This window comes from Salvia miltiorrhiza, chromosome 8 (genome assembly GCF_028751815.1).
Source record: "Salvia miltiorrhiza cultivar Shanhuang (shh) chromosome 8, IMPLAD_Smil_shh, whole genome shotgun sequence".
Taxonomy (NCBI): Eukaryota; Viridiplantae; Streptophyta; class Magnoliopsida; order Lamiales; family Lamiaceae; genus Salvia; species Salvia miltiorrhiza.
The window spans coordinates 19,374,486-19,387,702 of NC_080394.1; the positions used below are offsets into that span (position 1 = coordinate 19,374,486).

A 13,217-nucleotide genomic window follows, 5' to 3' on the forward strand; every position below is an offset into this window, starting at 1 on the left:
ATGGTTTGAAATGCTGGATATGTTTTGCATTTTGTGTGTTCACCTTCAGAGAGCAGTGCTGTCTGCGAAGATATTGCTAATTCTTACAATCATCTAATTTACTCTATGGGAGCCACCTGCTATGTATGTCATTTGCTTTGATTCTGCTTTTGTATTGATATATGCTTATTGTGCCACATTATCTGTGCAACAATTGCTATATGTATGTTTACCTTCAGAGCAGTTCTGTCTGTCTACATTACTATTCTTTATGTTCACCTAGTTTACTTTATGGGAACTATCTATTATGTATGTCATTTACTTCCATTCTGCTTTTATTTTTGATTTGCTTATTGTGCCACATTTTCTCGTTATATGCCTTGTATGGTTATCAAGCAGGATATGGTAACCAATCTTTTTGTAGTACAACGTGGCTTACTTCTATTGATTTAGTCAAAAGTTATGTACGCACTACCTGATGCATCTACTCCTCTAGATTTCATAGTTGGTGTGCTTTTCTTCCTAAGCACTGTGTAATATTTTTGGCTAGGTAAGAGTTGAAGCTGCCTTGACCGTTCGTATGCTGGCTGAAGTTGATCCTTCTTGTGTTGGTGGTTTGATATCATATGCAATGACAATGCTTAGTGCAGCAAGAGAAAATGTTTCATTTCAGAAGGTAAAACTTTTTTAGTGTGGCTCACTTTGTGTTATGCACTTATGCTGCTTCCTAGAGAGCCTGGAACTTCTGTATGTTCATTTATTGCCTGTGCAAGCGAACTTAACAATACAGGGAGAAACATGCAAGTGCTACTACGGATGAGTAGATAGGCTATAGGAGAGATTGGGAGGAATCTCTCAATTATTTGTAGAGGTTAAATGTTTGTAGGGTGGTTGTCCAAGATGGCATATCTGGACTTGATGTAATTCTCTGCTTATATGCTCGACTTGGCAAGATTTTCACATAACTATCTGTAGGTTTAGAAGAAGTAACATAACTTTTCTTTGATCAGATTCAGATACAACTAATGAATTTGTCATGTGCAAAAAATGATCTAGGGTTTCTCAGTGGTATCATAAATTCACTTTGGATGTGTATGTGTAAGTGTTTGTGCATGTGTATGTTTGACTCCATCAACTTTACCTCAAGTTTCTGGTCTTATGTACACCCCCATTTGCATTCAGATGACCATCTTTGCTTATATAGACCCCATATTTTGTTTTCTTATATGTATTAGATTTTGTCAATGGTTATATCAATATGTAGCAGTAACAATATCACAAATAAGTATATAATATATTTTAGCTATGTAATATGGCAATGGTTATTCTGATGTGAACATCAAAGGATATCTATAACAGCATTTTAAGTAAGGCTTTGGAATCAAAGGGATCAATTTGTTAAAACATAAATTGGATGTGAATGCTTCATTGTTTCACCTCATGTATATACATATAAATATATGTGTGTGTGTAACATATTTCTTTCATGGAATGTGCTTCTGTTTGATTTCTAATCTTTTGATAAGACCTTTTGATTTCTGCATGTATTAATAAAGTCTAGTCACATGTAGAATTACATTGGAGATAGATACTGTTTGGCTTAATATGCTATGATTATTCTCCTTTCATTCTGGGCTCATATTCTCTTATTATGATGATAAATCTATACTCAGTTTTCCCTCTTGCTGTTCTTCTTTGTACAAGTTGTTTTACTGTCTTAGATATCCAGGGATCCAACTTTAAAAGGGAGCTTGACTCTCTGCATGGGCTAGCAGCAGTTTTGGCTTCACTAGTGTCCACTTCACCAAAGTTACCTCTTGGATATCCAACCAGGTATAGTTTTTGGTTTCTTTTTCTCTTTACATTGTGCATTGCATTGTTATCAAGTGCCCAAAGTGCATTAAAGCAGAGCTATATGCTCTCTGATTGCTTGTAATGTTTCATACGTGCATATTTTTGTCAAATGTGGAAATACAATTTTTTTTTAGCACCCAAGGTTTTCCAATCCCTAATGAAATCTTTCACTTATTTTGGTATGTTACGTGCAGGTTGCCCAAATCCATCCTTGATGTTTGCAAGAAGATGTTGATGCAATCCAGCAGGAACCCTATAGCAGCTTCTGTAGAAAAAGAAGCTGGGTGGAACCTTCTATCTTCACTATTAACTTCTGTGTCAAAAGAAGTAAGTTTTACTGTTCTATTTTGTAGGTCCTAACTTCTTTTCAGTTTCTCAAGGTAGCTGTTTGATGGTTCAGGAGCTTCACGACCAAGTTTTCGACATTCTTGCCTTATGGGCTTCCACATTTAGTGGAAATACTAAACATCGGATGAACCAAGTTCAAGACCGCACATCAGAAATAGGGTTAGTTGTATGATATTCATGTTTAGTGCCATCTTCTGCATCTCTCTCCAATTATTGCTGAACAAGTTTTGGTATTGGGCCTTACTATCTTCTCATGGAGAAACTGTGAGGCAGTAAAAAGGTGTAAAATTTTGCTAGTCAATTTGTGGAACATGGTAATTAGTTACATATTAAGATTTTTGGGAGCGAATGATGGGTTTGTATTAGCACCTTAAACAGTCTACATTCTGGAATAGGATGGGGATTACTGTTCATTTATGTCTGTAAGAACCTTATGATTGAAAATAGATAAAGGAAAAATTATCTCATAGAGAGAAGTGTTTGTGGTGCATAGTTTCTCCGTGCAGTTACTACCTCGAGAACCACATCTCTTTACTCACCATCTGTGTCCAGCTTGAATTTGTGTTTGGAATCCAGAGTTCAGGTCAGAGAGAGAGAGAGAGATACATTTCAATTTTCTTGTGTCTTGCCCCATATATTCGATACTTAAATGAAAATGCGATCTCAATACTTAACTCATTATTTTTGAATTTCTGAAGCACTTTTCTTGTTTATTTCTTCTTCTTCTCTTAAACTTATGATATTATTTTTTTCCTATGTAGAGTGTGGTCTGCTGCCATTGATGCTCTTACATCATGTATAAAATGTTTTCTTTCTTCTGATCCTGTGGATACAATATTGCTGCAGCCTGTTCTGCTATACCTAAACGGGTACAATTTTTTTTTACTGTTTTCTTTTCGGGCTCCAATTTTCCAGTGGGACTTCTGTTGGCTCTGTTTTGCTTGTTTCCTCTAGGTTGTATGTATCTCTAACGTTATGTTTCTTTTCCTATGAACAGAGCATTGTCCTTTGTATCCCAATTAACAGGCAAAGAACAAGGTGGAATAAGCTCTTCAATGGATGTATTTATTGTTAGGGTGTTATCAGCCTATCAAGCACTCTCAGATCCATCTTTATACAAAAGTGACCATGCATCAATTATTCAGATATGCACCACTCCTTTTAGGTAATCATTAGTAAAATGCTTTGCCTGAGATTACATCCGCATGTTAAGATGTTTACTTGTGAAGAAACTAGAAACTTCTACTGTAAATTAAAGTGGGATATGTTCAGATTATTTTTTTTCTTCTTGAAGGAACATAGTTCATCTGCAGTTGTTTCATGTGAAATTTATAACAGGGAAGCTTCCAGATGTGATGAAAGCTCTTGTCTGAGGATGTTGTTAGACAAGAGAGATGCCTGGTTAGGTCCATGGACTCCTGGAAGGTGCAATCTCTGTACTCATCCTATTTTTCGTGAACTTGTGTCTTGTACTGTCTATGAACTTTTTTCCATTCCTATGGTCATTAGCCTCATCATTGGTTTTAATTGATGTTTCTTTTTCTCAGACAGTTATTGGTTGTTTCTTTTTCTTTAAAGTTTTTTATGTTAATTGAATATGATTATTCAGAGACTGGTTTGAAGATGAACTTCGTTCATTTCAAGGGGGCAAAGATGGTGTACTGACATGTGTTTGGGAAAATGAGCCTCCTAGTTTTCCCCAGGTAAATTTTGTCTCCTTATCTTTATTGACTTTAAGCTAAGCAGTTGAATGAGTTTTTACAACTTATTGTTTCTTGGTATCTGACGTCAATACATGTAATAAACCATGAAGCCTGAGACCATAAGCAAGATGCTGGTCAATCAGATGCTTCTGTCCTTTGGAACCATGTTTGCTTCTCAGGTAGGTGATGCTATTGTTGGTTTAGTGTCTGAATCATTGTGGGTGATTATGTGAAAAGAACTGAATGCTGTCATCTTGTTTCCCTATTCTCCCAGGATAGTAGAGGGATGCTCTCGTTTCTTGGCATGGTTGATCAATGTCTGAAAGCTGGAAAAAGACAGGCTTGGCATGCAGCCAGTGTTACCAATATTTGTGTGGGGTTACTGGCTGGACTCAAGGTTACATTCTAATCTCATGAGCAGGTTTGCTATCATAGTTTTATTCCAGCACGCTGTACATCATGAAGCTATTCTTCCAGACCTTGCTTGCTCAACGCTCTGAACCCCTGGGAATGGAGATACTGACTGCTGCTCAGTCTATTTTTCAGGTTCTGACAATTCTTTTATTTTCTTTTCTTCAGAAATATGATATCCTTCTTTTTTCTTAGATGTTAATCTTGTGATCATGGCAGAGTATTTTAGCTGAAGGTGACATTTGTGCATCACAACGTAGAGCATCATCAGAAGGGCTTGGTTTATTAGCGCGGCTAGGAAATGATACATTTACTGCCAGATTGGTTAGTTGTTTGAGCTCTTTCTAGTGATTTTATTTGCTTACGATTAGAAGAAAAAACATCCCTAATAAACAAATAAAAAGAAGAAGAAAAAACTCCTAAATGTTAAAACCTAAAGAAAATTTTGCAGAAGTCTCCCGCTCTGTCTCTTGAAGTTGAAGATGGAGATGGGGATGGGGATGATTTGAGCCTCTTGTACATTTGATTATGGCTAATAATGATGTGAAACGAGTTTAATATTTTAAAGACTTATAATAAGCAGTTTAGAACTTATGTGATTTCATATATTTGCTATGTTTCTATGTGTTTAATTATAATGTTATAATTTTCGTGTGTTTTTATGAATACGCCTCGGTTATGGCCTTGGACCGCCTCGAGGCTTCCTTGCGGGCCATAGGAAAATGCCTCGAGGCTTAAAACGCATTTTAAAACCTTGATTCTAAAGTTAAAAAGTTCAGCTCCCTGAACCCTCTTTTCGTACACCCTGATGTCTATGAAGGACCTAAGGCTTTTACTGTATTTTATCATCACCACATCACAAAATCACATTCTTGTTTAGTTTGTCAACTGCAGGTAGTGTTAAACTCTGAGATTATTGCAAAGATCTTACTTGTGACTTATATTTGTAATATTATGTAAAACTTTACTGCAATGATGTTTAAGGTAGAAATAGTTCAGTTAATTTTACTTCAAATTGACAAACACTTATGCCTTTTCCTTTCCTTATTAGTCATTGATAACTCTGTTATCATTTTAACGGTTCTTATTGTGACCAGACAAAACAACTTCTTGGTGATGTAACTGGCAATGTTGATTTCAACTATTCTGGATCAATTGCTCTTGCCCTTGGTTGCATTCATTGCAGGTAATCGTGACTTACAATAAACATGTAATGTAACAAGCACATATACACATCACTGATGCACACAGACAGATCTGTATACCCATTAAGAGAATAATATTTTATGCCTCAACTACCAATGTCATGCACTAGCTTGTTCAGATTTTCCAACTTATGCAAAAGAGTTGAATTTTATGCGAGTAATATTGTCATGGTAGACTGGCAGCTGCTTGTCTTACCCCAGTTGTCCTCAATGTTTTCTTGCTTGCAGGAGTGGAGGGAATGCCTATTCCACAGCACCATTTTTAACCATGATTTAGTATTACACCATGGCTTAACTTGTTGTGATTGGATGTATAGTTACTTTAATGATTACAGGACAAGCAAAATGAATGCTTCTTATGAAGCAATCTACTTTTCTATTTTAAACCTACACTAAGTGAGAGTATGGAGTTGTAATTGGCCTTTCTCATTGTGCCATATGTAACTTGTGCAGCCTTTTCAATTGTTTATATATCTACTCTACTTGAAAACTTATTATCTTTTTGATATTAGTGTTTCAGTTATTATACACACGCATGGGGAAAATGTCCAACTGCTTAAGCTCTAATTACTGTCATTCTTATACATGAGTAATTATTCATCAGGGTTAAATTATAATGATAGTTGATAAATAATTACTATATAGCAAAGCTCGTTTCTAATGGCAACGGGAGTACTATCCTAAGAAGGACTTACAAATTTCCTTTCATTAATTTGCTACAGTGCAGGAGGAATGGCCTTGTCAAGTTTAGTTCCTAACACGGTCAATGTTGTCTCATCGCTTGCTAAAAGTTCAATATCAAGTTTACAAATCTGGTCCTTGCATGGACTTCTTTTGACCATTGAAGCAGCCGGCTTGTCTTATGTGTCTCAGGTTCAGGTATAGATGGGCTTGCAAACCTTTTTAATGGACTTTTATAAATTTAATCTTATCAATATATATATATATATATATATATATATATATTATTTTTGTGTATGTTTTGAGTATATATACTCAATTCAACAGGAAGGATATAACTAATGAGAGTTTAAAAATCTTAAGGATGAATTTAATGGAAGGCTTTGGGTCTGAGAGGATTTTGGGAATAATGGATTCATATTACATGAAGTTTAGATCTGTTTGTAAACTCCAAAAATAGCCAAGACAGATCTAGAATTTCAAATTTGTTCTCTTAAGATAGATAAGCCTCTTATAAATCCATCAACTATCAGAATCGAATACTGGAGTTATTGAAATGCTTTTAGTGTTGACGCTGATGGTTTTGGTTTCTCTATTAGACGCAGCTTTAAATATTTAGAAAACACCAGTTTTGACTAGAATATATGAGTCCATGAGAGTTAATCACAAATTGATTGTTGAGAAGTTACTTTTCCTTTTGAACCTTGTGAAAAATAGATAGATCCTGAATATTTCAGGTGGTTTATAAGTTTTATTTTGAAGGTTCTATAAACTTTTTTGAAACAACAAACAAATGAACAGAGAAAACAAAAAGCCTATGTGTTCAATCTTCAGTATCTATAACTGTCTTTTATATGGTAATTGATAAGTCTTAAGAATTTTATATAAATGCAAAACCAGTAACATACGACTAAGTTTGTTTCGTCTTGTTTATGGAACATCCACTTCAGTTTGTGGCATGCTGGGTTGCTACATTTCCATTTTAGTTTATTCAGCTAAAACTAGGCTATCTAAAATATCTTATGTCTATAAAGTTTGAAATGCTTTCTTTTATTAACAGGCAACACTTGGCCTGGCAATGGAAATTATTTTATCAGAGGAGAGTGGTTGGGTTGACCTGCAGCAGGCAGTCGGCCGCCTAATTAATGCTATAGTTGCAGTCACAGGTCCCGAGCTTGCCCCTGGGAGTATTTTTTTCTCCCGCTGCAAGGTGAAAGTTCTGCCCTTTGTATTCTGTGTTTTAGTTTAGTTTCTATTTCCAATATCCTTACTCCTTGCATGTTGAATAAGTTTATGTTCTTATTTGAAAATAGAAACTTATTTAGGTGTTTGGAAATATCGAGTACTAGAATCCCAAATAATACACATCGTTCAAATAGTGAACTTACCCAAAACTCAACCAAGTAGGTACCATTGCTGCATATAAATATTTTAAAGTAAAGGAAATGAGGAATGCACAAAAGAATTTATGATCTTGAGGAGCTTGAAATTGAATTTTGAGATTTTTCAAAACAAGGTTAGCTTTATCAATTGCAACATTTCAAAAGTCATGTGACAATTGCAATTTTGTAAATTTGGGTAAACATTGTGTTATTTCGGCATTTAGTCCTTTTTTAAGTGTCAAAACTCATTGCTGGTGTTTTGCCTTAATTGTTGAATTTCACCTAATTGATGCTTTTATACATAGTCAGCTGTTGCAGAGATCAGCTCCTCCCAAGAGACCGCAACACTTCTCGAGTATGTCAGCTCTAAAGTTTGAGACTTTGCTTTTCCTTTGTAGTGATAGGAATTTATATGTGTACTCTTTTAGTTGGTTAATTTTTATAGCTGACTGAGTTTTATATTGTAGCTTCTGTATGAATACAGAAGCAAGTATTGCAATTTCACTTTTTGCTTACATATTGGCACTTTGGCAGGAGTGTCCGCTTCACACAACAACTCGTTCTTTTTGCACCTCAGGCAGTTCCTGTACATTCTCATGTGCTGACCCTCCTTCCAACTTTATCATCAAGACAGGTATCTTTAAAATCCCAATACAAAGGGTTTAGATAGATTATCTATTTCTCTAACTAAATTCTATTTTTTGTATGTCAGCCGACTCTGAGACATCTAGCTTTGTCCACACTGCGACACCTCATAGAAAAGGATCCGGTTAGTAACTATGTGGCACTTATAAGATCTTTCTGTTTCTTATCACAAAAAATTAAAGTAAAAGAATCATAACAATAAAGATAAAAGAATAAATAAATACAAGAAGAAGAAAGCTGATAGGTCATATTGAGAGATTGAGTTCATCTCCCAGAAGCATATCTTCGTATAACTCGTCAGAAACTGTCTTAAGCATTCCAACAGCCCTGTGGTTACACTTAAAGAATTAACTATAAGACCGCCTGAAAAGTTTTAAGATGTTATTCCAAAATAGGTATTTTGAGGACTTGTCTTCTCTTCCCGATTTCTCTAAAGAATGGTAAAATACTGAGACATGTAGGAGGGAAGAAGAATAGTATACTATGTTGTTGTATAGTATACAAGAGACTCCCCCTCAAGCTGGAGCATATATATCGATCATATCATGTCCAGCTTGGTGCAAAGTTCTGAGAACGTTTTCTGCCCAACGGTTTAGGGTGCGTTTACTTTGATGGATAAATTTATCATGGGGAAATGAGGAATAACAAAAAAAATTCCCTTTAAATGCCTCCTTTCTTTTCCCACATTTTATACAAAAGAGAAGTTCAACATTTTTCCTTCCTTATTTTCACTTCAAGGAGGGGTAATATTATCCCTCCATAAATTTTTGTTATCCCTCTTTTTCCCATGATAAATTTTCCATCAAAGTAAACGCACCCTTAGTGAAAATATCAACAATATGGTTGGACAAAGAAGTGAAAAGAGTACCAATAGTCTGACTCCAGACACACTCGCGAATGAAATGGCAGTCAACCTCAATATGTTTAGTCCTCTTGTGAAACATTGGGTTGTTGGCAATGTTTATAGCTGCTTGGTTATCACAATGCATAGGTTCATTGAAAGTGAACCTCAATTCCTCAAGTAAATTCTTCACCCTAGTCATCTCAGTAGTAGTGTGGCCATAACTCTATACTCAGCCTTGGCAGAAGATCTAGCAACAATGTGTTGTTTCGTACTTCGCTAAGTTATCAAATTTCCTCCCATGTAGATGCAGTATCTAGAAGTATACTTCCCGTCAGTTTTAGAGCAATCATAATCAACATCAGAACATCCTTCAATCTTTAGATGACCATTCTTCTTGAATAACAATCCTTTCCCCAGAGATTTCTTGATATATCGAAGAAATCGAATAGCAACATCCAAATGAACTTGCTTAGGCTTATCCAATAAACGATTGACCAAACCAACAGCAAAAGAAATGTCGGGCCGTGTTACTGTCAAGTAAATAAGTTTCCCAACAAGTTGTCTATACTTAGCTTTGTCCTCCAAGGAGTCTCCACTATCATCCCAAACACGTGGATCAACATCCATAGGAGTATCAAGGGGCTTCGTTCAAAGCAATCTAGTTTCTCTGAGCAAATCTATAGCATACTTTTGATGAGACAAAGAAACTGCAGACTTGCTATGAGCAATTTCAATCCCTAAGTACTTAAGACGCCCCATATCCTTAATAACAAACTGTTGTTACAAGTACTTCTTAGTCTTATCAATCCCCTGTACATCATCACAAAATATAAGAATGTCATCAACATATATAATGAGAATGACTATTCCAGATTTTTGATTGCGCACAAAGACAGAGTGATCCGACTTGCATTGCTTAAATCCAATATTTCCAAGCGCACTGCTGAATATATTAAACCAAGCTTTCTTTAGACCATAAATTGCCTTTTTGAGGCAATAGAGCTTAGGAGAGATGAAGAATAGTATATTATGTTGTTGTTTAGAATACAAGAGATTCCCACATATATATAGGCAGAAGTAGGGTTACAAGATAAATTAGGAAACATATATACAAAATATTCTACAACATTTTCTTTTGGTCATAATAGGATTCATTATTCATATAAACATGCTATGTTGGAATCTGATGTTTAGAAACTTACAGGTTTCCATAATTGATGAAGAAATTGAAGAAACTTTGTTCCACATGTTGGATGAGGAAACTGATCCAGAGTGAGTTGTTTCCCTGCATATACTGTACTAAGTGGGTATTGTTATGGCCTGAAAGCTATATTGTTTCTCTGCATCAAATCATTTATATATTGAGGAATTGCTTTCTTTGTTTTTCTTTACCTTTTCCTCTTGTTAGCAAATATTTTTCTCTGTCCTGGTCCTAAGGTATTTTTATGCTTTAGGATTTTACTGTCTTAAGGATGTGCTGCTTCATCTGATGTCAGTTGGTCCATTTAGTTGGAAAATTCGAACATATCTTGTATCTGCTCTTCATGAGTTCATCAACAAGATTTAGGGCTTGTAGACCTTAGGATTCTATGGTGTAATAATATGCTCTGCTCTTCATCATTATGACATAGCTATGTCAATTGTTCATTCAGTTTCAACAAATATTTTATAACTTTAAAATCATTAGTACTCATGATATGTAGAGGATGACTTGGAAGTATCTTCAACTGCCGACTGAACCCAAGCAATATGATGGCGTTCAGATGGAGAGGCTTCTTTAGAGTGAATATTTGCTCTGTTTTCTTTGTTCTTAAGGGTAAAGAAAAAAGCTGGGTGTATTAATGTACTTCATAGTGGTGCTTAGGATGCAGAAATTTCCATTGTCACGACGTGGTTCATAAACTTCATCAGGCTTAGTTACTGTCTGCCAATATTCTTTTTTAGAGGGTATCCGTCTCTTTTGTGCCTTACTCAGTGTTTTAAAACAGACCATCAAATTCAACAAGGAATACAAAATTCATAGAAAATATAGAAAAAAGTCCATCTAGGACTGCACTGCCTAGATGGCCATATATGCCAAATCACAGTAGCCAGTGGCTGTCTAGGCGCCAAGCTGAATTTTCATAACTGATCCAACTATAGATGCACTTGAAGATGGATAGTTTGCTTCTAAAGGTTTTATGTTATGCTCAATTATAAGATTTGTGTTTGGCATACACCGTCACTTTGACTCTTGTGTCGTGATTGCAGGATTGGCAATTTAGCTCGTAGTACGATTATGAGATTACTTCATGCATCATGCCCTTCACGTCCATCCCGTTGGTTGTCGATATGCCACAAGATGGTAACTTTCTTCCTTACCAAAATATGGATAAGGAGTGTGGTTTTAAAAAATTTATGCAAATATTTCTTGTGGCTTCTCAATTTACACTGGCTTAAAATCAACAAGCATTTTCTATTTGATTTTAAATATGACTATTGGATTGCATTGGTTTTATGGAAATAGATATATTCCTATGAAATAAAAGGTAACGAATACAAGGTTGACTTAATGATTTAGCAATGATTAATAGCTTCTGCATCCACTTATATAAAAGAAACATGTACCGCGGTTGTTCTTGTTTGTGGTGAGCATAAACCGATTGGACCAAAGAAAGCAAACTGAATTTGGTCAATTTTAGTGTGCTTTTATAATATCTGTTCAGTTTGGTGCAAAAGGACAAAAATCAAATCTTTATCAGTCGTTCTAGATTTTTCTTAAAAACAATTTGTTTGAACCAAACCAACCGATTTTCCATTAATATATTATATGTATTGAATTGAATATTTATCCCAACTTTAGCAGCTTTACTGATTCCTCGAGTCCACTGCCAACCCGGGCGGGTTGCCCTTGAGCCCCAGTCACTCCACTTTCATTTCATCTCTTTTCAGAAACTCTCCTGCTCACCTCAATCAAGGCTCTCACCTACTCTTTTCTCTCTTGCTCCCTTTTCTCTCATCAGTCATCACTGCCCCCTTCCAAATCTCCCTCTACACCCTCTGCAAGACCTAAAACTCAAGCTTGCTCCCTGCATGTGAGACATCAATGATTGTGGATGCAGCCGTTGATCATGCCTCCAAGGGTGAAAGAGGGTCATTCCTCAAAGTGGGATGTCATCCCTTCCCATCCCCCCCTCCCCCACACACACACACTCACAAAATGTTAATTGCAACTAACGCCTATGGGCAGCCAGCACTTGTGACCAGCCCAATTAAAAGATATAATAGAATATCTCCAAATTCAACTTGGATTGTAGTCCTAATATATATTTTCCACATTAGGTTAATGGTTGGTGGCATTGTGTCTATTTTTCTTTTGTCAGTATAGTTACAAATAGTGTTCACAAAACATATATACAGCATATTTATACTATGTTAAAAAGAGAATCTCCAAAAAACAATTTGAAATTGATTTAAATTTCATTTGCAATTTTGTAAATTAAGGAGAAATCAATGTCATAATCTATGCTTAATTTAAAATCAAATTAACTGTCCATTAACCCCTTAATTGTAGAAAATGGATATTCTAGTGATAATTAAGAGCAAGAGGAGATCAAGTGCTGAAATATGAACTGGGATGGGAATTATTATATTTTCATGCACATGCTCTTTTCGTGATTGTTTGGTTGTGATGCTGATTACATCTAGAATGTTAAGTTATTGAAATTTGATCTGTGTCTCAAATAAAGTTTCTGATGAATTTTATGTAGATTCTTTCTACATCAAGACATAATACAGGCAATAGCAACAATACAATGATTGATTCAACTGGTATGGATGGTGAAAGAACCTTGAGTGTTGGGGATGACGATGAGAACATGGTCTCTAGCTCCAAAACATCTCCAAAGCGCCGCCGTGCATTTGACTATTCTAGTCCCAACTTTTCAAGGGATAAGCACCTCAGATATCGAACAAGAGTTTTTGCTGCTGAGTATGTTGCTCTTGATCGTGCATGTAGTTTGTTGATATTGTGAAGATAAGATCAATTATTTTGTTAGTGTGTCATTATTTTGTGACTGTTTACTTGTGTATCCTAGTTGGATTCAAATTTTAACTATATAAAAACATACTACGAAAATGAAATAACTGTGTTCGGACTGGTCTGCTTGAGCAGTGTGGCTTGATT

General features: G+C 35.6%; 1 protein-coding gene across 1 annotated transcript in view; it reads left to right on the top strand.

Annotated features, from left to right (window-relative positions):
- The window catches only part of LOC131001528 (protein SWEETIE), a 33,262-nt gene that overhangs the window by 11,546 nt on the left and 8,499 nt on the right, over positions 1-13,217 (top strand). Inside the window, exons 12-32 of the mRNA XM_057927930.1 lie at positions 530-655; positions 1,709-1,812; positions 2,028-2,160; positions 2,234-2,340; positions 2,943-3,050; positions 3,179-3,346; positions 3,520-3,606; positions 3,791-3,884; positions 3,995-4,063; positions 4,159-4,281; positions 4,362-4,430; positions 4,515-4,619; positions 5,393-5,481; positions 6,223-6,379; positions 7,242-7,391; positions 7,869-7,918; positions 8,098-8,197; positions 8,276-8,332; positions 10,257-10,324; positions 11,303-11,396; positions 12,802-13,022. Coding sequence (XP_057783913.1) covers positions 530-655; positions 1,709-1,812; positions 2,028-2,160; positions 2,234-2,340; positions 2,943-3,050; positions 3,179-3,346; positions 3,520-3,606; positions 3,791-3,884; positions 3,995-4,063; positions 4,159-4,281; positions 4,362-4,430; positions 4,515-4,619; positions 5,393-5,481; positions 6,223-6,379; positions 7,242-7,391; positions 7,869-7,918; positions 8,098-8,197; positions 8,276-8,332; positions 10,257-10,324; positions 11,303-11,396; positions 12,802-13,022 — 2,279 coding nt within the window. The remainder of the gene's footprint in view (positions 1-529; positions 656-1,708; positions 1,813-2,027; positions 2,161-2,233; positions 2,341-2,942; positions 3,051-3,178; positions 3,347-3,519; positions 3,607-3,790; positions 3,885-3,994; positions 4,064-4,158; positions 4,282-4,361; positions 4,431-4,514; positions 4,620-5,392; positions 5,482-6,222; positions 6,380-7,241; positions 7,392-7,868; positions 7,919-8,097; positions 8,198-8,275; positions 8,333-10,256; positions 10,325-11,302; positions 11,397-12,801; positions 13,023-13,217) is intronic.